The sequence below is a fragment of the Ascoidea rubescens genome, assembly GCF_001661345.1.
Source record: "Ascoidea rubescens DSM 1968 unplaced genomic scaffold ASCRUscaffold_9, whole genome shotgun sequence".
Taxonomy (NCBI): domain Eukaryota; kingdom Fungi; phylum Ascomycota; class Saccharomycetes; order Ascoideales; family Ascoideaceae; genus Ascoidea; species Ascoidea rubescens.
Genome location: NW_017962921.1, coordinates 119,724 through 143,381, shown reverse-complemented (window position 1 = coordinate 143,381; position 23,658 = coordinate 119,724). Strand labels below are relative to the sequence as shown.

At 31.7% G+C, this 23,658-nt stretch overlaps 8 protein-coding genes and 1 non-coding gene across 9 annotated transcripts; 7 read left to right on the top strand and 2 right to left on the bottom strand.

Annotated features, from left to right (window-relative positions):
* Positions 1-687: 687 nt before the first annotated feature.
* On the top strand, positions 688-2,861 carry ICE2 (Ice2p; the record flags this gene model as incomplete). Its single annotated transcript, XM_020191233.1, has 3 exons — positions 688-1,795; positions 1,919-2,351; positions 2,475-2,861. The coding sequence occupies 3 exons, from the start codon at positions 688-690 to the stop codon at positions 2,629-2,631; spliced, it is 1,698 nt and encodes a 565-aa protein (XP_020046363.1). The 3' UTR covers positions 2,632-2,861.
* Positions 2,862-2,880: 19 nt separating this feature from the next.
* ASCRUDRAFT_76580 (putative progesterone binding protein) lies at positions 2,881-3,438 on the bottom strand. Its single transcript, XM_020193530.1, has one exon. It carries the CDS (start codon positions 3,302-3,304, stop codon positions 2,933-2,935), a length of 372 nt encoding a protein of 123 aa, XP_020046362.1. The 5' UTR covers positions 3,305-3,438; the 3' UTR covers positions 2,881-2,932.
* A 715-nt stretch (positions 3,439-4,153) lies between these two features.
* On the top strand, positions 4,154-4,633 carry ASCRUDRAFT_76578 (uncharacterized protein). Its single transcript, XM_020193529.1, has one exon. The coding sequence runs from the start codon at positions 4,284-4,286 to the stop codon at positions 4,530-4,532; it is 249 nt and encodes an 82-aa protein (XP_020046361.1). The 5' UTR covers positions 4,154-4,283; the 3' UTR covers positions 4,533-4,633.
* Positions 4,634-5,705: 1,072 nt separating this feature from the next.
* ASCRUDRAFT_76577 (uncharacterized protein) lies at positions 5,706-5,954 on the bottom strand. The gene has a single exon (XM_020193528.1). It carries the CDS (start codon positions 5,896-5,898, stop codon positions 5,743-5,745), a length of 156 nt encoding a protein of 51 aa, XP_020046360.1. The 5' UTR covers positions 5,899-5,954; the 3' UTR covers positions 5,706-5,742.
* A 1,045-nt stretch (positions 5,955-6,999) lies between these two features.
* Positions 7,000-7,339, top strand: ASCRUDRAFT_76576 (uncharacterized protein; the record flags this gene model as incomplete). Its single annotated transcript, XM_020193527.1, has 1 exon — positions 7,000-7,339. A coding segment is annotated over exon 1 (163 nt), but the record flags the coding sequence as incomplete, so codon positions are not given.
* A 2,305-nt stretch (positions 7,340-9,644) lies between these two features.
* ASCRUDRAFT_t118 lies at positions 9,645-9,745 on the top strand. Its single transcript has one exon. It is a non-coding gene; the product is annotated as a tRNA-Ser (tRNA).
* Positions 9,746-10,188: 443 nt separating this feature from the next.
* On the top strand, positions 10,189-11,589 carry AVT7 (Avt7p; the record flags this gene model as incomplete). Its single annotated transcript, XM_020190687.1, has 2 exons — positions 10,189-11,099; positions 11,238-11,589. 2 exons carry the CDS (start codon positions 10,189-10,191, stop codon positions 11,587-11,589), a joined length of 1,263 nt encoding a protein of 420 aa, XP_020046358.1.
* A 5,086-nt stretch (positions 11,590-16,675) lies between these two features.
* ASCRUDRAFT_36274 (Pkinase-domain-containing protein) lies at positions 16,676-18,340 on the top strand (the record flags this gene model as incomplete). Its single annotated transcript, XM_020190678.1, has 2 exons — positions 16,676-17,759; positions 17,991-18,340. 2 exons carry the CDS (start codon positions 16,676-16,678, stop codon positions 18,338-18,340), a joined length of 1,434 nt encoding a protein of 477 aa, XP_020046357.1.
* Positions 18,341-21,398: 3,058 nt separating this feature from the next.
* KCS1 (inositol polyphosphate kinase KCS1) lies at positions 21,399-23,504 on the top strand (the record flags this gene model as incomplete). Its single annotated transcript, XM_020189866.1, has 3 exons — positions 21,399-21,587; positions 21,717-22,146; positions 22,642-23,504. Coding segments are annotated over 3 exons (1,482 nt in total), but the record flags the coding sequence as incomplete, so codon positions are not given.
* Between the last annotated feature and the right edge of the window lie 154 nt (positions 23,505-23,658).

Below are 23,658 nucleotides of genomic sequence, written 5' to 3'. Positions count from 1 at the left end.
GGAGGGCTTCCTCTGGAGAAGATCCAGTTTCATCTGCTTGTTCGCTGCGGAGTTCGGCGAAAGTCGCATAACTTACGTCGTCTACCGAAAACGAACCAGGGCTCGTGTGCGTTTTGCAGGCGAGACGCGCCAAACAGCGTTTGTTTTTTCGCTAAACGCCCAAATTCAGTCCGGTCAGCGACGAAAAACGAGCGAAACGCAGCCGGAACACGGATCGCACGAGCGACGAAGCAAAAATTTGAAGAGGAAGAAGAAACAACAAAAGAGAAGAGGAAGAAGAAGGAGAAGAAGAAGAAAAAGATACACAGGTACCAGAACCACAGCAAATCCAGGCCCCACAAGTAGCAAAGAAGTGCTGTCGACGAGCCACTGCCACTGCTGATCCACAAATCAAGAACTCCTCTGCTGCTTTCTCGCTCATCGTTGGACTTTTTAAAGGGATCAACATCAGAGATTCCAATCAAACAATCTTATTTCTGCTGCTTGTCGTCTTTCTCTGGCTCTATTGCAACACATTGAATCTACAATTGATCAGGAACCACTGCTATTCCTCTCATTTCCACAATGAACCACCCTGAGCCTCCAGCCAGCTCCAGTTCCAACTCCATAGGCTTCAACCAGTTCAACAGCCAGATATCCAATCACAGAACTATCCACCAACAACCAATTCACAAAGCAACACTTCAAATGGCTCGCTCTGAGACCTCACAGCTCAAGCATAATAACAGACTGAATATTCCTCAGAATGACACTCGTACTGCTTTCAATACCCCCATATCCACCACTCTTATCAACAAAACCCAGCCAATAAATCGCCCAAAAAACAAACTATCTCTAAATAATATTAAACGAATTATAAGAATAATACTAGCAACGTTTTATTTGATCTTAATCATTTTGACCATTCCCTTGGCCTTCGAAATTGGTGGGACAACTTGTGGTCTAACTTACAGCTTTATAACCTTTATATTATATTTCTTACTAACTCTGCTAAGATTGATATCAAAAAATTATAAAAGATTAAAAATCCTATCCTATTTGTACTATCTACAACACCTATTTTTACCAAGTTTATTAACCTTCTTATTAACCTTTTTTAATACTCAATCAACCAACATCAGCAATATCAGCAATATCAACAATATCAACAACATCACTAATACTACCAATAATAGCAATATAACAATCATTCATTATTATACAAACTCCTTCCAAATCAATTACAACCAAATATTAAACCTCACAACAACAATCATTGCCCCCTGGTTTTATTTCTTGAAAAATTCAACTCCTTTATTCACCATCTTGGAAGGTTTATGTTCACTCCTACTAATTCAATCAATAGGAAAATCCTTTAAATATCTAATCAAAAAAAAATCGGATTTCTGGGCCATTATCTCTCTATTATCCTCTGCCATTATCCTTACAATCTCCTTTTATTTTCTTTACAACATCTTTATCATTCCAAATCTAAAAATTGGCTTATTTTCCGCTACTCTATTAGGCTCAGTAATAACCTATTGTCTAGGTTTAGGTTTGTTTGGTATCATGACCAAAAATGGCTCGACTATTGAAAGTTGTCTAATCTTTGCCTATATTGTCAAATGCATCTACGAAACCTTCCCGGAATTAAGTCAAATTGCTTCTTCTGAATTCACAAATCTAATCAATTTAACCACCATCAACCTCAGAAATGAACTAGATTTATATTACTCAAGAAACAAGAAAAAAAACTTTAATAACTTGAATTTCAATAATTTAAATAACATTCTCACAAACATAAACATCAACACCAGTTTTAAAAATTTAAATGACAACTTTAACAATAATCTAAATCTAATCTCGAATAACAACTTTTTCAGAAAATTTATCCATTTCGTAAAATCTCTAAATTTGAAAAACTCATTCTCCTCAATAGTCAAATTCTTCATCAATGCAATAACGTATCTAACTCTACCAATACTATTCAACCTAGCATATAGAATAGCTGTTTTTTATGCTGCCACAAGAATTATTCCTGGAATTAAAAATGTCTATAATAATCACAATAATAATGAAAGTAGTGAAAAGAGTAATAATAATGATCAAAATAATAATAACATCGACAATAATAATAAAAGCATCGACAATAGTAATAACAAAATCAACAATAATAATAACAATAATAACAATAATAATAACAATAGCTCTAATGACGAAATACCGAAAAAAAAAAAAAATTCGAAAAAAGCCAGCAGAACTTTACAAATCCTATATTTGTTCTCACCATGTATAATCATTGCTGTTTATACTCATTTAATGCTAGTAAATAGAAACGAAATTGGAAACGAATTAATACTCTGGGGTTGGTGGTCAAATACAACCACTAGCACTAATACTGACACTCAGAATATCATAACTACTACGGTAACATCTATAATATCAATTTCCACACCCAATGCCGATAGTTTTAATAATAATATAATATGTACAAGTTTATCAAATAACAATTTAAATACAAATACTGAAGGTACAACAATAATAACAGATGGTAAAATAGTGGTGAATTCAATCCAATTTTGGAATTGGATAAACATGATAACAACTTTGGGTTTATACACATTTGAATTAATCGGGGAAAATATCGATTAAAATCAAATCTAAAATTAAAATCAAAAATAAAATTAAAAATAAAATTAATACTGAGAAAAAGAAAAAACAATTTGAATTAACTAATAATTAATTTAACCTGTTGGAATACAATTTGCTTATATTATTTTGGAAATTTTAGAAATGATTTATAAATTTATAGTTTGTTTTTTGTATTGATTGATTGAGTATTTTTTGTTTGTTTGTTTTATATTTATTTTATTTTATTTTATTTTATTTTATTTTATTTTATTTTATTGTCTTTTTTTTGTCTTTTTTGTTTTGTGTTTTCATTCTTTTTTATCTAATCAAGATCAATAACTTTTCCAACTATATTATACCTTTTTTCAAAATAAGTGTACCAATCATTTAAAACTTTTGTTTCCTTTTCATTTAAATCATCAAACTTATAACTAATTTTAGGATCATTATCTTCAGCAGATAATGAGGATTTACCTAAACCTCTTGAGGCATCCTTTCCAACAAAACAATGATATCCCTTTCCTGAGCCATAGGCCTTAGGGTTTTTAGAAACATCAAATACTACTCTTTTAATTGCAACATAGATCTTATCAGATTGAATTCCGTCGAATTTTAACAAGTCTTTGGAAGTAAAGGGATCATCTTTTGGTTTCTCTAACTTAACAGGAACTTTTGGAGTGAATTTTCCTGACATTATTGATGGTGGTTAGCTTGAATGGTTAATGGAGCAAAGAGAAACCTAAAAAAGAACACCTCAACACAAGAATATAAAGAACAAGTAAGCTGAAGAAAAAGAAATGCTGCTCATCAGGAGCTGTGGTGGATTTCAAGTTCAGTTGATAAGAATGTCATTATTGATAACAAATTATTCCTTTAAAATGTAATTAGAGTTTTTCACTGAGTAATAGATTACATAATACTCTTATATAATATACTAATAAGCACCGGGACTGGTTTTCAAAGCATACTGTGTACACTGCAATCATACGCATATCAAAACTTACCATCACTGTGGCTCTAACACGTGATAGTCCGAGTAGTTTGATGTGTGACGACAACAAGTGGTTGCAGTTAGTTTATATGTGCATGTGCATATGCAAGTGTATACATGAGCATGTACGTGCATATTTTGCAACACTTTTCCGAAACACTGTGTCCGAACTGCGGATGGAGCTATTTGAGATTTGATTTAAAGATCTGGTTGTCGCCAGTGGACCAGTGCCACTGTTGCTGAGTAGAAGTGATACCAATAAGCTTAAGCTTCTGGTTCTTGTGGTGCTTCTGGTGAAGGTACTGAGAGCGCTTTTGCTACCTAGTCTACTTCCTCAACGCTGATTGGTCTTCTGCTAAGATCTGCGGTGGTTCCTCTGTTTAATAGCTGTGCGGCACCCTTAAAAACAAGAAAACTACAATTTGGGTTGTTGCCGGCCCTGCTGCTTCTGGGAAAGTTCTGCTTAATACACGTGGACTCCCAGATTTCTGTCTTTCCTGCATTATCCCACTATCTTTTCAATTGAATGAGATACAGCCAGGTTTGTGAGGTGTAAGGGTGTGTATATAAGGTGGACGAAGAACTATTTCTGCTTGCTTTCGATCTGTGAGATAACTGAAGAAAGAAACTAAGAGACACAAAGTCCTTGTTTGGTACGTAAGCGATATAATAGGTCACTAATATGGTTCAAACCAGATTTATTTGCATTTTCGATCACTTTGCAGTGATTCTTTGTGTTCGTGTTATCGAATCATTGCTTTTGAACAACATGGTTATTGAAATTTGTGAATTCATAGCAACAGTTGCTATGAATTGTTTGGGTTGGGACATCTCTCGCAAGCAAAGCAACAACTTTGTTATAAGCAGGTATGGAGCATACACTTTCACTCATCAGGAGAAAAAACAGTTACAAAGTCCCGCTTTGGCTTGACTTACATGTGACCAGCTTTAAAGGTGCCGTCCCTGTGAATTCGCAACCTGCTGATTCTCGTAAATGAAACTATATGCCGTTGCCACTTGGAGCGAAATTTGAGTCCAGTAAAAATTAATTTATACGTGAATTAATTTGAACATGAATTAATTTGTGCCTAAATTAATTTACGTAAAAATTAATTCTTTTGAAGCGTCCCCAAAAAAAAATTTAACCTATTTTTTACCAAATACGAAAAAAAACTTTTCAGATTTTTTGTATAACTTAGAAATTTTTAATGACAAATTCTAAAACTCGACATTTTGGCGAAAGCTAAACAGTAGTCATATACTCTTGATATCAATAATTGGAATAATATTATTATTTGATTACTTTACTTTTGTTTTTAATATTGTTTCTTGTGTTATTTATCTGTTGCCCAATGTCCACTCTATTTTTTTCAAGAGCTTTAATTTTTTGAGTAATTTTTAGGTAGTTCTGGATAATTTTAAAGTACTAATTGATGGGAATTTCGTAAAGCATAATTACTCTCAATGTCTTTGAAAGTCCTTCCAACTTTTTTATAGTTTTCTTTTCTTTTGTTTTGTTTATTATCATATCATATCTGTACGTTGTTTTGAGGGTTATAACTCGAAACTTTTATTAGCAAATAAAAAAAATTAAGTGATTAAAAAATTAATTAAATGGTTATAGAAAAAAAAAATCATATTAAATCATGAAAAATACAATTAGTATTTCAATATAGTATAATAATTTTAGCAAATATATCTTTATAAAACAGCTTAAAGAAATGAAATAATAAATATCCATATTTTAATCAACTTTTTGTACACTTGATAAACAAAACTTAAAAAAAAAAAATGAAACGAAATAAAATAAATAGTTAAGAAACGCATATACTTTAACAATTCCTTATGCTGTCTTTTAAAAAAAATATGTATTTTTTGTTGTTGTTTTTTTTAGTGTTTCTCTCTTGGAATTAAACCAATTGATTGAACATTTGAAAATATGAAATGAATAACAATTGGAAAATTGCTCATTTTCAAAATGATAATTTTATGAAATTGAAAAAATTCAATTGATGAGACTTATCAACCACAATTAAGATTAACAGAATATAATATAGTATGATATGATATGATATGATATAGATAATTTTTTTTATTTTTCATTTGACCTTTCAATTGAAATCATCTTAAATCAACTTAAATCATGGTAAATCATTTGGTGTTTTGGTAATTACTTTACCATATTTAGCTTGCTCATATAACTGTTGTCTGTAAAATCTTGTAAGCACTGAGGGATCTAAATCAAAAACTGAAATCAAATTTCCATTGTCATCAAAAAATATCTGTTCTTTATTCATTGTTATTAGATTTTAAAGATTATAATGGTTATAATTATAATTATAATTAGAATTAGAATTAGAATTAGAATTAGAATTAGAATTAGAATTTGAATTGAATTGAATGTAGTCTTTATTGAAAATTGCCAATTCTTTTAATTAATTAATTGAAATGTATCAAGTATAATTAACTTTCATTTAATTTAATCATTGGAATAATCCAGCTATTTATATAGGAAAGCTCTATTAATTTTGGATCAAATTTTCATCTTGATACTTTATTCAATAGTATAGTCTTGGTGCAGATTAAGTTCAAGGAGAGGAAAGAAAAGAAAAGAAGAGAAAGGAAAAGAAAATAATAAAAAACTAATTTTTTGGTTTCATTTCTTGTTATTTTCAATAGAGTTATTTTTTTCTATAGCAAGAGATTTTTGCAAAAAAAAATTAAAAATATTGAAAGATTTTCCAAACTTACTAATTTATGTTTTCAATTTTTCACTGCTTCCACTATTTGTTGATTTGACACTTCATATCAACAAATATCTGTACAATAAGGTAGAGGTAGAAACCAAATCAAAACGAAATCCTAAATCAAAAGCAAAATTTTCATCTCAATTCTATTCTAGTATGCAATTAATGTTTCTGAATCCAATAAATATTTCTTTTTGAAATGAAAAATCGTGAAAAAAAAAGTGGTAAAAGATAGGCAACTCAAATAAAGGAAACTTTAAAACAAACTGGTAACGAAAAAGAAAACAATCTAATAAAAGGTATTTAAAAAAACTGTTTTAGAATAATTGCGTACGAAATCAAACTGGTTCAAACAAACCACTTATTCATGTAACAGTTAAAAATACTAAACCCACTAAGTGTAGGTGTTTAAGAAATTCAAGAGGTTGGATAGCCCAATCAAGGACATTTGTAGCTCATAACTCTAGCAAATATGATACTAAAATGAAATATGATTCGATCTGGAAAATACATCAAACAGCATGGAAATCGATCCCAAAGCTAATGTTGCCCAAGACATCTAAGTGATAATTCCTCCTACGTGACAATAGTCTATTATTGAGCTCAAACACACCCACTCCACACCAGACCCATCGCGAGCACCATTGCGAGCACTATTGTTGCCAGTTCTGTGTTGCAATCTAAGCAAGTTTTGAGCAAAACATCGAGTGAGTTCCAGCAGTTTCACGAAGGTATCAGCAAAACTTCCCCAGACTTTGTCCAGAAGAAGCAGATCCCTCGAAGGGACGTATTGGCATGGACGTTACCCGCTGCACTGATTTGCGTGTGGACACACTGTGGAGGGAGAGCAGGGTAACCGTTCTGGCTGTAGACGAATTGGGGCAAAAAGAGCTGTTTTGCAACAGGTTCTGGAGGAAGAAGTGGGTTTGGGGTCAAATTAGCGAGACTTGCGATATAACCTGAGTGATAACAAGTGTTTGAAATGGGGGGGGGGGAGGTGAGGAAGCAGCGGAGGAAGCAGCGGTATGGAAAGCAATTTCCACTGCTGGAAGAGAGCAATGTGTCTTGCTGGGAGAGAATCATCAAGTGATGAATGAAGACCATTGCGATCAAGTTGATTTGGTTTCTCTTCCAGCAACCACTTCAAGTCTCAGAATAAGTCTCAAACTATAATCGATTGCAAATGAAATTCTCACGACACCTGGGAGATTAAAAATAACCATTAAAATGAGGGCCATTTTTGCCAAAACTAAAAACTAAAAACCGTTCATATTAGATGATTGAGTTACTTTAAAATTTTGGCTAATATGAGTAAATAAATTCTAATTTTCAGGAAATTTCTTTTGGTTACTATAAAATCAAAATCAAAAATTCAGTTGAAATTGGTAATGAAACCACTCAAGTATCCGGTTTACTTTTCATGTCAAGTTATTATATGAGAATGATAAAATTTGAGTGAAAAACAGAACATAATACACCAGGAATAAGAGAAGATGAACAGATGAAAATAAAAAATATGAGACACTAACAGTTTTTTGTTTATTTCCAATTGATTTATCAATTTGAAATTGACTCTTTTTGTCTAAAAAATGTTGAGGATGTCAACGAGACCTAAAAAGGGGGATTATAGTGCTAACAAAAATTGGAATAACAATTAAAATAATAATTAAAATAATAATTGGAATAATAGTTGCAAAAGGTTTTGTCGTAAATATTTGTTGGCATTTAGATATAATCATTTTTTCTATGTTTTTCATATTGATATAGTTACCAAATATTAGTATTTTGAACGATGAATAATTTTAACTATTCCAACTAGAACGAATCAACAGTTGCAATTTTTAATCTCATTTGATCGATTTATTTACTTCAAGATTTTCATTTTAATTTTAATTTTAATGATATTATTATTATTATTATTATTATTATTATTATTATTATTATTATTATTATTGCTAATGAATACAGCAAAATTAATGTAAACCTATTATTGGGATTTTGGATATTAATAATATTCTTTTAAACAGTTTAAATCGCCAGAACTACGACTATACAGATTAAATATATTTAGATTTTATTCTCAAGTCTGAATTAAATTGACTTGACTTGAATTGAATTGTTCAATTCTATATTATAGTTTATCTTTATCTTTTTCTATTTATATATCATTTTATGTATATATTGTTTAGATTGTATGAATTTTTCTTTGGAAAGGTTCTTGATTAGTTTTCAACCAATTCTGAGAGTAAGAACTGAAGACATAGAAATAACAGCAGAATACAAATAAAGAACCATAAAGTATTTTGATATCCTGGGTTGTTTTCTTTTGATTTTCGTTGATTTTCATTAATTTTTTTTGTTTGGTTGTCTTTTTTATCAATTTCTTTTACAGTTTAAACATTTGTTAATAGGATGATCTTCGGTAGTTATTAAGATTTATTATTTATGCAAATCATATCCTAAGATACGAATTCTAATAAGATTGTTTCAATAGTTTCCAACTTAATTTCGATAATGAAAATTCAGTTTTGAAAAACTTGAAATAAAACCACTCATGATCATATAATCTCATAATGTAATAATATTATAATATTATAATATTGTAATGTTATAATCTCATAATTGAAATTGAAAACATATCACAAAGGTTTTGGGGGATATGGCAAAATAACGTACTATGAAAATAGACATCTACCATCAAGTATAACCCATAGTGTGCCATGAAACCACACACAAAGGAATTATTATTTTCGCTTATAATCTAAACCCAACTATCCATTAAATTTCACAATGGCGAACTAAAACATAAACTACAAATAAAAAAGAACCAAAACAGCAAATGAGAAGATAGTAACCAGAAATTATTATGTTATTTTATTGCATTTTTCAACTCACAAACTGCTAAAAAATGAATTTAACCAACAAAGGTTTGCAATCGTTTTAGCAGAAAAATGTGAAAACCCATATTGAGATTGGGTGGTGGTGCAAATCCAGGATTAACCATTTGAAAACAAAATTGAACTTTTAGATTCAATTATACCTAAATGAAAAATTGCGAGTGATTCAAAAAGCCCAGTAACACTCCAAAAATAGCGACGTTAGTACTTTGAAAGCAAAAATTGACAATAAATTGAATGAATTAGAGTAAATGCCATAGTATTAATAAATCAATTGGCCAATTATGCCATCATTTCAGTAAAAAAGTGTGTAATAAAAAGTGTAAAGCAGGTAGTAGTAAAGTGGAAAAAATCAGCACAGTGTTTTATTAAATATCTAAAACTAGAATTAATATATCAGTTACAGTGGCCGAGTGGTTAAGGCGATGCCCTGCTAGTACTTGTAGTCAGCAGCTAAGGCATTGGGATTTCCTGCGCAGGTTCGAATCCTGTCTGTAACGGTCACTTTTTGCTTTTCTGTTCTTTAATCTCATTTATACACGTGACCACTTTCCGCGCGTGAAACCCGCCGCGGTTTGCCGTGCCCGCCCGTTTGGGTTTTGCCGACGAGATTAGCTTCGATTGCAAATAAATGAGTGATATTCTGGGTACTATTGATCAGTCTTATTCGCTGATAAAGACATGGCACGAAATGCCTGCTTAGCTCTCCCTGGTTTTTTTAAATTTTGTAGATGAAGTTGTTTATTGTCTTCGCTCTTTTGCTCTCTTTTTGTTCCTTTATTTTTCTCTCATCATATAAAAGCCTGCTCGCTGTATTCTTTTTTCTTACAAGTCATCTATAACCAATTTGTATCAACTTTCTGTGTCAAACTCACTTTTCTTTTGGTGTTTATCAAACCGTTGGTTGTTTATTGCCTGTCAACTGTTCAGTATAAAATCAACAATGATACAAGCTAGCACCAAATCCTCCATAATAAGTTTGACCAAAACTGTTGTTGGTGCTGGGGCCTTGGCCATGCCATTTGCTTTCAGAGCTGATGGTCTTTTTTTTGGAATCCTAATTATACTATTGGCCTCGGTAACATCTGGTTTTGGTTTATATCTACAAGCAAGAACCTCAAAATATGTTCCTGATGGAAATGCTACTTTTTTTGCCATCTGTTCAATAACTTATCCAAAATTAAGCGTCATTTTTGATTTCGCTATAGCCATTCAATGCTTTGGTGTTGGCTTATCTTACCTCATAATAATTGGTGACTTGTTGCCTGATTTATCCTCAAATCACTTATCAAGAACCTCTGCAATCTTGGTATCTTCAATTTTAATTTGTCCTCTTTCATTTTTAAAAAATTTAGACTCTTTAAAATACACCTCAATCATTGGCTTAATATCCATATCCTACATTATCATCTTGGTTTTTCTTCATTTCTTATTCAACGATATTCCACAAGATTTGAAAGGCGAAATTAACTACTTCAAGCCATTAAATCTATCATCCATCTTATCAACTTTTTCGATCATTATTTTTGCTTATACTGGCCATCAAAACATGTACTCCTTAATCAACGAATCTTCAAATAAATCCATAAAAAATTTATCCTACATAGTCAAAGTCGTCATTCTAATTTCAACTGCGATTTTCTTTATAACTGGTATTTCAGGTTACCTAACATTTGGTAACAACGTCAAGGGCAATGTTCTTCTAATGTACCCTGATTCTCGCTCCACTAGACTTGCCAGATTCGCTTTATCATTAATGGTCATCTTATCATTTCCTTTGATGTTCCACCCATGCCGAATAAGTGCCAACAATATCTATCATTGGATCAAAATCAATTATTTCTCAACCAATAAGTCCAAAAACACAACAAAAGTTAATGAAACCTCTCCTTTATTGAATGCCAATTCTTCAGCAAATGATACTGACAACACTCTCACTTCGGCCAATGATAATAACATTAACACTATTAATGATGATAATGATGATGAAAGTGATCTAGATCCCCCAGTAGTTCCTTTTCCAAATTTGGTTTTCATAATTATAACTTCTTTGCTTCTTGTCGCTTCATATCTTTTAGCAATCTCAATCAATTCGTTTGCTTTAGTCCTATCCTTAGTCGGGGCAACCGGGTCAACGGCTATTTCTTTCATTTTACCTGGTTTATTTGGTTATAAATTACTAGGAAACAGTCATAATGAGCTACTATTACCAAATAATTTCTCTTTATCATCAGGTTATAATGGAAAATGGATAAAATATGCAAGTTTACTCTTATCAATTTGGGGTATAATTGTGATGTTTTTATGTGTTACTGCTACTTTGTTTATTGGCGATGATAGCTGAAAAAAAACAAAAAAACACAACCCACAAAACGCATTTAATTAATATCGTTCTCGATCTTCTCGACCTTCTCGACCTTCTCTAACTCTTATGACTCCATTCTTAATTTGTTTTCTTTCAATTCTTTCTCTGCTGACAATAAAATTTCGCCTATACAGTTGCTTACATCTTCCATACAGATGGTCTCTAAATCAAATCATTTAACTTGTTTTATTTATTATCTGTCGTATCAGGATATATTTACTTTAAAGTATTGTAGTCATTGCATAAATGTAAGAAACAAAAGCTTTATTCCACACAAAGTCCATTTACCAATTTAGGCATTATATAATCTTTACTGCTTTTGTCAATTGATGATAAATATAATTTTCTTGTATTTGTTTTCCTTAATAATAATAATAATATTGCCTAAAGCTTTAGTAGTTTTAATTTTTCGGCAATTATAAAATGATATGCCTTCACTTGTCTGTGTCTGTGTTTATAGATTTAGCATTTTTATTTTCAATAACCAAAAAAAAATGGATTTGAAGCAATCGCACAATGTAAGACCTCATTTCACTTATTTCGGTTAGTTATATCGAACACATCACTGTATTTTTAACTTTTGACTCTTTTCAATCATTAGAATAAATTGAGAAAAAAATGTTTATACTAACAATTACCAAATTAAGAAAAACCAAATGAGAAAAATGTCAATTCTTTGAGTTAAAATCAAAAAAATTTGTAAATAGCTAGCTGAAGTTGCCATCAACACATTATAAATTCCGGCTGATAAAATGTTTGAAGAGAATACTTTCAACCAATTTCCAATTGCTTTGACAAAACAACAACCCAAAAGCCTTTTTATTATATTGACAACTTCAAGAGTAGTTTTAAAAAATTGTTAAACTGTTAATTATTACAAAAATTAACTTATTTTGGTTTAATATGTTAATGCTATGTCTTGATTCCGTAGTAAATTTTTTTTTTATCCTTTACTGCTTTCAAATCAGGAATTTCCGAACTAGGAAAAATATATTTTGATTTTCTCAAGGATGAGTTTTGCAAATTAATGGAAAAAAAAGGTTTTGTTATATCTGTTTAAACTTTAATCAACGCAAATTTATTCAGGGATTGACATTGTTTTAAACCCACTGAGATAGATGCCTATCAATACATATGAATACATTTCCAAATTTATTCTATAATCAATCCTGTTAACCTCAAGTGATAACATCTCACTTTCCAACACTTGCTCAATTGATGCAAAATTTTTGAAGCAAATTTCAAGTTGGTGTTTTTTTAAGTTTTTTATAATTTGAATTCAATAAATTCAATAACTTTAGCTCAAAAATTTTTGCTGATGGGTGGGTTGCTTGTGAGACAGATTTTAGCTTTTGGGACTCAAAAGCAACAACAGGATAGTTTATTTCTGAAAATAAGTTTCAGTGAATTTGAAGGGCTTTGAGTCTGCTTGCAATTCTTCGAGACTGTGGATACAAGATTTCTGGTTTATAAAACAGTAAATTGGATGATGTTTGTTCTTAATTTGTCAGAAGGGAGAGTTAGACATGTCTAATGTATGGCCTTTAAGTAAAGAAATGTGTCTTTCCCACAAAGGTGCACCAATTAATTGAAAAAGAAAACTGACTTTTTGGGGCTCAATAATATACATCATAAAATATATTTTTGTTTTTGGTTCAACTAAAATACTTAAAATTAGTGAGGAAAGGGTCACCTTTTATGAAACTTCATTTACCATCTTCAGTATAATTAGAAGTTTTCCAGAAATATTGGAAATTTAAAAAAGTTTTTGTATTGGTCACCTCAAACCAATCTATTTTGGTTTGTTTTGTTCAAAGTATTCGAATTTTAGGTAAATTTGAATCCTAATTGTGATTGTTTTTTTTTTGCAACTTTATGAAAATGAGGTCAGTAAACTTAACCAAACTAAAAGGTTTACCTATTATTGAGACCATATATTTTAAATGATTTAAATAGTTGAGATTCAGCATTATAGGTAATAAATGAATGTTTTTGGTATGAACGAATCTTAGGTTTAATTTAATTAGTTTTGGAACAAACTCCTTTATTGGTTTTAATATTGATAAGCATTAGATCTAAATAGTTGTAATTAATTGGAAACAATTGAATATAAGCAGAATTATTATGTTTCAGGATTGAGTGAGTTAAGAAAAATCAAACCATAAGTAGTAAGAATAAGGGATTTGTTATTTCTAGTATATGAATAAAGTGAGGTTTTGAACTTTCAATGGTTTAATTGATAGTGAGAGTGATTAGAAAATTTGAATTTTTCAGCAAGAGAGGAACAAATCTAATGGTTTTTTCTGATAGATTGAATAAGTAGATTAATCTTTTCCCGATTTTTGTGCATAGTTATGAAAGGTTGATCCAATATTGTGAAGATTAGAATATAAATCATTTTTAATAAAATATTTTATTTATATTGCTAATTTTCAACAGAAAAAAAGTTTGTTATTTGAAAACTTTCAGCATTGTAGTACAAGTAATTTGTGACTCAGCAAATAAATTGTGATTAGGTAGATGAATGAAAAATACATCAAGAAATCTGAGGGAAACGATAACCATATCGAAATTAGAAAGGAAACCCACTATGCAAAGTTTGAAGATTAAAACACGTATGTCTATGTTTATTAGTTACCATTTGTTTCAACAGGTTTGTGAAGGGTGTTAAACTGGCTGCTAGTAAATGGAGGACTAAAAGATAAAGCGATAGCGATTTATTTTTGTAGGTGGAAATTGCAGGGACGCCTGAGGATGGAGTTGGTGGTTAGAGAATTTTTTGGCATAAACACTGCTTTATAATCTACCATCACTCTCAATCAAACAATAAAAGTTGCTCGTTCAGTGATATATATCATGTTGAATGAAAAATTTGATATAAAACAAGAACAAGACAGAACTTATATCTGCAGAAACCTGCGTTTATATGTGACATTCATGCTGACTGTGCTTTTGTGCGCATAAACAGCTTTTTTGAGAAACGAAAAACGGCTGTTTGAAAAAGAACACAATAGTCAAAAAGAAGAGGAGGAATGAGAAAGAGCAAATTGAGATGGATTGTTTGGCTGGAGTTAGGGGACTCTTAGGGACGAGTCATTCAAAGCTCGAGCTGCTTCTACTTGTTGGAAGCTTAGTTGATGGATTACAAATACGCTAAGCAAATTTTGAGTGCGCTAGATAAATCCATATTCAACCACATCTCCATGAACAAACTTTGTTTTTAGATAATATTCTATAAAAAGAAGACTTTTTAAAGAACTAAAGTAATTAGAATTTGTTCCAAGGTAGACATCGGTCATTCAGATCTATTTTTGCGCCAGCTGTTTATGGATTTATATTGTTTCCAAACTGGCAGCTGGCAGTTGGGAACCCATTGAATTTACTGGAAAAAAACCATCATTTGAATCAAATGAAAACTCGATCACAACTTTCCGTTCGGTAAACAGAAAGGTCATTTGCAAAAACAAATGAATGATAAACTGTCTTCAATTGAGTGAATCTTGTTATCAAACAAGAAAAAGATGAAAACCAGTCCTATAAATAGATCTCCAATGGTAGTGAGCATGCTAATCAATAACGAGATATGGTTCTCTACTAGCTGTGATAAAAACAGGCAGTCAATTACTGTAATTGATGTCAAATAGGCTTAGACCGAACAGCGGTTTACATATGGCAGACAGCAGAGATAGTGCATCTGGAGATCGAGGGCACCACCTGTGTGCATTGTTCAATCTGGGTCTGACCGTTGGAGACAAAGAGGATCATTCAAACTGCCAGCTCGATACAATGCTCTTCAATTAACGTTCTGTTGCGAAGAGCACATTGGGTAATAATAGCCTTCATTATATCGGCGTCCCAAAACGGCAACCGCGCCCCACGGGCGGTGTGGCTGCACGCAGTCCGCCGCAGCAAACATGCGCATACACGCGCAATGATCTGGTTGCGCATGTTGCATTTGTCACATGACAGCTTTGTACCGCCACGTCATGTGACAGATAGCAAGCAAGCTGTTTCCCGAAGTGGGTGTGGCTGGTGCATTTCACCACACCTGTGGTGCAAACTGCTCCCGATCTGGCGCGGCTGTGCTGTTTTAGGTTTGTAGGAACTAAGCTTAACAATATTATATCACCAATTTCTGAGCTGAATTGCTTTTTATTTGTCTTGATAGCTCTTTCTTCAGCTTTGAGAGTCTTTTTCGTTTCTTATAAATATTCCTCTTTCCAGCCAGTGCTTTAGCTATCTTGCTCTTTCTTTTTCCTTCCCAAACTTACTGGCCCATTTATTAAGCAATAATTCACTTTCAAAACAAGGAAAGACAAACAAACGCCATTTGTCTTACAGCAACCACTTCCACCTCACCAATAAATATATTAAGTACCCATCCGATAACTGCTGGGAAAAATTTTCACGATTCAATACCAAATCATCTACCATAAATGAAAATGTTTGAAGTAAGTCTATACAATTGCAATGCTTTTTGTTTTCTTTCACTTAAAATTATAATTACCGTATACTAACCATTGGATTTTTGACTGTACAGGATTTCAAAAGATTTATTCATCTTGGTAAACAAGCCAACACATTGAACAAATCTTCCAATAAGCCTCAAACCTCCAATAATAATAATAAGCTTGTCAGCACAAAATCACTAGAGATCAACTCGTTGTCAAAAAAACTATCTCTCAAGAAGAAAAAGTTCACCAGTGGCACCCAAATCACTGATCAAGACAATTCTCAGTATTGCTCTCAAAACTCTTCTCAAAACACTTTACAAAATAGTTTCGAATCTAATAACCAAAACACTACTAATACTCATAACAATATTCCTAAAAACACTCAAACTAATGCTCGAAGTAATACTCAAACTAATACTCATACTCATACTCATACTCATAATCATAATCATTCTCATAATAACAACCCACAAAATTTAGATCAAAACCAAAAAGACTCGAAAATTAATAAAAACAACCAGCATCAACAACATGCAAAAACTGCTAAAGCCAAAATCAACCAAAAAAATCAAACTGACATTTTGAATGAGATAATTGACGAGGAAAAAAAAATGTACAAGCTCTCGATATCAAATCTGACCCTTAATAAAAAATACCCAATTTTATTCCAAAATAACTATAATATAATCGAACAAATCGGCGATGGTGCTTTTTCAGTTGTATTCAAAGCTATAGACTTGGCCAGTCTTAATAGCAGCAACATTGAACCCAGCACCAATAATAACCCCAATGACTACAAGAACAAACTACACGATAACAATTTTGTTGCAATCAAAATCATAAACAAATCACAATTAAATTCAAATCAAAAATCTTTAATCCTCAAAGAAGTTTCAATCTTGAAGAAACTAAATCATAAAAACATTGTCAAATTTAGAAACTTCCTACAAGATGTCAACTACTTTTACATAATCCAAGAGCTTTGTCATGGCGGCGAAATTTTCAATCAAATTGTCAATTTGACTTATTTATCTGAAGATTTATCAAGACACGTCATCCTCCAAATTGCTGAAGCTCTTAACTATTTGCATAATGAAATTGGTATTGTTCATAGAGACATTAAACCGGAAAACCTATTGTTTAATCTAATCCCTTACACTAGAAGTGAATGTCAACATCTTCGAAAATCGGACGACCCAAAAGTCAAAAAAGATGAAGGCCTATTCAAATACGGTTATGGTGGAGGCACCATCGGTATAGTTAAATTAGCAGACTTTGGTTTATCGAAACAAATTTGGGAATTGAAAACTAAAACTCCTTGTGGTACTGTTGGATATGTTGCGCCTGAAATCGTCAAGGATGAAAAATATAGTAAAAAGGTGGATTTATGGGCATTAGGATGTGTGTTGTATACGCTATTATGTGGGTTTCCGCCATTTTATGATGATAAAATTGATGTGTTGACCGTTAAGATCAGTAAAGGAGAATTTGAATTTTTAAGTCCTTGGTGGGATGAGATTTCAAATGGAGCTAAAAACTGTGTTAAAAACCTATTGTCTGTCAACCCCAAACAACGATACGATATTAAGCAATTCTTTTCAGATCCTTGGATTGAAGAGTATTTGCTCAAGCTACCAAAAGACTCAAATGGAAACCTTATTTATGCTGTTGATCTCGATGGCGAGTATAGCACTAGTAGCTTCAATTACTCGATTCAAAAGGCAAAATTCACTTACAATGCATTGAGGAATGAAATCGAGGATATCAAGACCAGAGACTCTATCAATAAGAAGGGAAATGACAAACTTCATTTCAATATAATCAACACTAGCAATACAACTAACAATGGCAAGATCAATGAGACTATAGTGAATTACGATCCAAATTTCCGAGCACCAAACACAAAGGTGATTGGAAGCAATCCAGGATACTACTCGCCCTCAGCAATGTTACTAAGAGACGCGTTTGAAATATCGGCAGCGTTGAATAGAATGAATGAAGAAAAGGCCAATAACAGAGAAAGAGATCAAATTATTGAGGAGGACGAGGATGAAGAAGATGAGGACATTTACGGAAATGATAACGGCACTAATCATATTCATAACAAAAAAATCTCTTTTAATAATATTAATAAAAACAATGAGCCAACGTTTGATTTGAAAATCGAAACGTCTACACTCTTAGAAAGAAGAAGAAAGAAGAAAACCAATGAACCCATTATTAGACACGATGTTATAAACAATAGAAGAATTTTACAAGAAACAGAAGCATTTTAGATCAATCAAAGGATACTCATATCAATTTAATTTAATTTAATTTAATCTAATTAATTTTTTTTTCTTTTTTTTGGATTGTTTTTGATGATATAAGGAGTTGTCTTTTCAATTGATTTAATCAGCATAGGTAGAGAAAATTATGTATTTGCCTATTCACCTTTTATCTATTTATCTATCTACTTTTTTATTTCCTTATTTTCCTATTTCCCTGTTTCGTTGTTTCCTTATGTATTTTTGTATCTGTGTATCTGTGTATCTGTGTATTTAACATTTATTCATTTTGCGATAGCAGCATTGTAGATGCAGTTATCCCTTTTCATACTTCATTATTCATTATTTATCATTTATTACTTATTATTTATTTCACATCATTTACCTTTATTTATGACTATTTTACTTTTCTTCATGTTTTCTAGTTTTCTATTTTGTAATCATATGTCGTTTCTGGGTTTTGATTTGAGAGATACGGAAGACGTAAACGGAAGAAAGCTGTAGTATGGGTCGTGAGATATACGGAGACGTACCGCCGACAACAGCCAAACCACGGACTACTCCGCAATAACCGTAACAAAACCGTTCGTAGGATTATGCGCACACAAGCGTCGACATACAGTAAGCCGGTGAGTACGCACCCGCGCACGGGCTATTGTTTAGGTTGAGCAGCCCGCGCGTGCCCGCGCGTGGCCACAGGCACGTTTTGCTGGGCGGGCCGCTATTTGCCAGAAAATGGGTTGGCTGCAGCTGGAAAGTGATGCCAGCGCTTCGGAATTGTGCCCGGCCCTCGGATGTTGCGACTGTCATCTCTGTTTTGGGTCCAAGTTATAAAGAGCTGGAGGAATCGCAAGGGACGTTAAGATGAGGATTTATACCTCGTTCGAAGGAAGTTTTTCATTTTATGCTCACTTCCTGTTCATTTCATGTCCATTTTACCCTTTTTGCTTTATAATTCTCTACATTCGATAATAGTCTGCAATCCTCCAACTCGTTTCAATTTGTTTTTTCATTGGTTACTCCAGCCCATCAGTCATTTCCACAGTCATTTTATTTTGCTTCTCATCCACAACTAGGTAGTAAAATAAGTCTTTGCCATTTCAATTCTCAACATTCTGGTTTACAATCCATAAAGGAATTCTCTGGCTGTCTTGTTTTGTTCTACAACTTCAGAAGTTGGTACATATACTGATACAAATTGGATTATATTTCAACCTTTGCTCATTCTGATCTCGTTTCTCTCTTTTTGTTTAGATATTCTCTTTATTGTCTTCTTTTCTCGATTTCAAATAAAACCTAATATAAATCTAATTAAATGGATAAAATATCGTTTTAATTATTCTTATTCACTTTTCAACTGAGTATAATCCTAAAAATTTAAAATTTTAAAACTAAAAACTAGAATATGACACTAAGCAAATACAATCAGTTTAATCTATATAACCAATATAGTAATAGTAATATCGATAATTTTCAAAATCAGCTCGGGCTCGAGATACAAAATACTATCAACAATAACCTTAACAACATCAAGAACATCAATATTAATATAAACAATAACAATAGTGATAGCGATAACGATAACGATAACAATAGCCATAGTAATAACAATAACAATAACAATAACAATAACAATAACAATACCAGTTTAAACTCCTCATTTTCACCGGTCTCAAATGAATTGCCTTTAAATTATCCAAATATATCAAACAATTTAAATGATTCAAACAAAATATACAATTCCAATAGCTCAAATAATTCCAATACCTCCGAAATATCGAAAATATCAAACAAATCAAAGATAAGCAGCTCAAAAGGGAGTAAAGGTAATATTGTTGCAACCAGAAAGGCTGCAAAGACTTTTAGATTATTTGAAGAAAATGATGAGTTAACAGATAACAATGATAATAATAGTAGTAATGACAATAATAACAACAATAATAATATTATTATTATTAATAATGATATCGATAATAATAAAGACAATAATAAGAAGAATAAAAATAAAAATAAGAACAAGAATAAAGACAACGATAACGATAACGATAACGACAAAAGCAATAGGGATATTAATACAACTATTAACAATTACAATAACATCCCAAATGATAATAAGATCAAAACAGATCAAAACATTCCAAATGATAATAAATTGACTAATTCAGATAACTCGCAAAAGAAAAATTACTATATCATAAGGCATAACAACAACATCAACAATATAGACAAAAATAAACAAAAACATAAAAGAAGATCATTCAGACTATTCAATGAGATTAATAACGTTAATAAAATCAATAAAAATGACAACAATAACACTAAAATTACAAACAATAGATTAAACACTAAATTTACTCAAAGAAGCCATTCATTATCACTACATCCTTTATCTTCTGCAACTTATTTTCCCCATGAGGATTTCAAAAATCTATCTCTAACTAAAATGAAAGACTACAATTATTACAATTCCACTTTTAACCGTCATCAAAATAATAATAATAATGATACTAATATCAACGATAATAGAAAAAATAATGACAAGAAAATCAACAATTATCTTTGCGATAACCTTAAATCAAATTTAAACCAAAACCAAAATACACAATTAATAAGACATTTAACTGCAGAAACAGAATTTGATAACATAAAAAATATCATCAATAAAAGTGACAGTGATAACGACGATGAGGATAAGAATGACGACGATAAAGATAACAAAAGCTGTTATAGTGTCATCAGTGATACCAGTGATAAACAAGACGAAGAAATTATAGAAGATTTGGGTGATGTGAACTCATTGGAATTGATCGAAGCTGACGATTTGAGCAATGAAGATCTACCATTAAATTCAGACTCTCCTCTAATTATATCCTCGTCACTATCAGAACCAATTCTGTCAAACCTAATCAAGAACACTCAATTGAGTACCAAAGAAATTGAGCAAAAAAAACAATTTCAAAGCAGCCAAACTGAACACAACAATAAAAACAAAAACCGGAACCATAATAATTATCGCGAAAACAACACCCACAATAACCAAAATGATAACCATAACGATAAAGACCATATATATCCTTTGGCTGTCGAATTGAAACCCTTCAAAGACAAAGTTGGTGGGCACACTGCGATCTTCAGATTTTCACATCGAGCAATTTGCAAGGCCTTGGTTAATCGAGAAAACAAGTGGTACGAAGCTGTTGAAATGTTGCACCCTGAATTGCTTCACTTTATGCCCAAATATATTGGGGTTCTTAATGTTCGTTACCAATACTTAGAATGCTCTAATTATTTGCTAGATCATATGCAATCAAATGCTAATTCTACTTCTCAAACAAATCTAAAAAGAGCAAATAGTTTAGATTATAAACTACCCCCTTCTTTGGAGTCTTCGTTTTCAAAGATCAACGAATTGACAAAGAGAAATAGTGCCAGTTTGAAATTAAACGAAAATGAAAATATAGAGTTGCCTCCTCAGGTTGTTTTAGATGATAATAAGCACATCATCCCGGATTCCATTTGGAAAAAATTTTCTTTTCAATCTACATCATCTCCAGAAACTGACCCAAACAGCATTCACTCCAAAGACTCAACTCATTCAAGTTTGAATTCAGGCACCACAAATAAATTTCCTGGTTCCAATAGTTCAAGCAACCCCAAAGACTCGACCATTTTGCAATGTAACAACAAACTTCAAAATATGATACTGAATTCTTTGACAGGCTCAACCTCTGTTAATACCGAGTTGCAGGAGCTAGTGATACGTGAAGTGTTTGCTCCAATCAAGAAACATGCTGAAAATGTGAAGGAGCAAATGAGTTTCAAAAAACATCGATCGAAATTAAAAAATCCATATCAAAGTTATTACAATATTGCCGATACGAGAAACTATGAAAAAGATGCAACTAAGGTGAGCAATAAGCCATCGTTGATAAATCGTCGTAACCACAGTGATGAACAGAATTTAATCAAAAAGGCATTATCCAACGATAGTGTCAAAACGAGCTGTACAAATGATAATAATGAATTCAACAAGCCAAAGAATAAGAAAATAAAAAAATCAGATTCACATCACTCATTGATTGAATTATCTTCTTATAACAAAGATTCGTTAGATAAAGATTTTCCTTCAAGAGAACTTATAATCAACTCAGTTAGAAGAATTAGAGAAAATGAAACAAATGCAAGACCAATTTTTCAACTTGGTGATGATCAAGACGACGATCAAGATGATATTCAAAGTGATATTCAAAATGCTACTCAGGAGTATATTAGAGAAAAAAACCAAAGAATTTTCAACGAAAACGTTAAAGGTATAAATTTTGAAGAAAATAAACTTGAAAGTCATAATCTCAGAAATAATATACAAAAACACAGTTACCATTTAAAACAAATCACTAAATTTGAAAAGTTTATATTATTGGAAGATCTTACGATTGGAATGAAGAGACCATGTGTGCTTGATTTAAAAATGGGGACTCGACAATATGGCATTGAATCCAATGACAAAAAACAAAAATCACAACGAAAAAAGTGTTATTATACAACGAGTAGAAAATTAGGGGTTCGAATTTGTGGGATGCAAAACTGGGATAAAAAAAACCATAGGTTTATCAAAAGGGATAAATATTTCGGTAGAAGAATTAAGAAAGGAGAGGAGTTCTTAAGGATATTAATTCAGTTTTTATATGATGGAGAAAGTCAACGAAGCATTTTAAAGCATATTCCTAAGATTGTTAATAAATTGAATGAGTTGAAAAAGATATTCTCAAAACTAAAGGGGTATAGGATGTATGGATCATCTTTATTGTTAATGTATGATGGGAGTAACAATAATGAACCCGAATATCAAGATAAAGAGGGAGATGAAAAGGATGAAATTTTGGTCAAGATTATTGATTTTTCCAAGTGTTTAACAGAGAATGAAAATCTGATCGATACTCTAAAAAAATATAAATGTAAACCCAGATTTCCATTTGAAGTTGATAAAGGGTATATTCGTGGAATTAACTCGTTGATGTTTTATTTTAAGTTAATGTTCAAAAAGATTGTTGGGGAAGAGTATAGTGATTTGAGTAATGAGAAAATGAAAATGTTAATGAATCAAGAAAGGTTTAAGAAAAGCTTGGATTTTTTGGATTTTTTTGAAGAAGATACCTATGAAGATGAAAACGATGACAAGTATGGTAATGGGAAAGCATTTAAGAGTATCAGAGGGAAAATTTTGTTTGAAAACAGAGATGAAGCTATGTTTGAGGAAGAAGAGCATTATAGAGATTCTGAGACATCAGATTAACAAATTAATATTAATGATCTCAAAAATTAAAGCT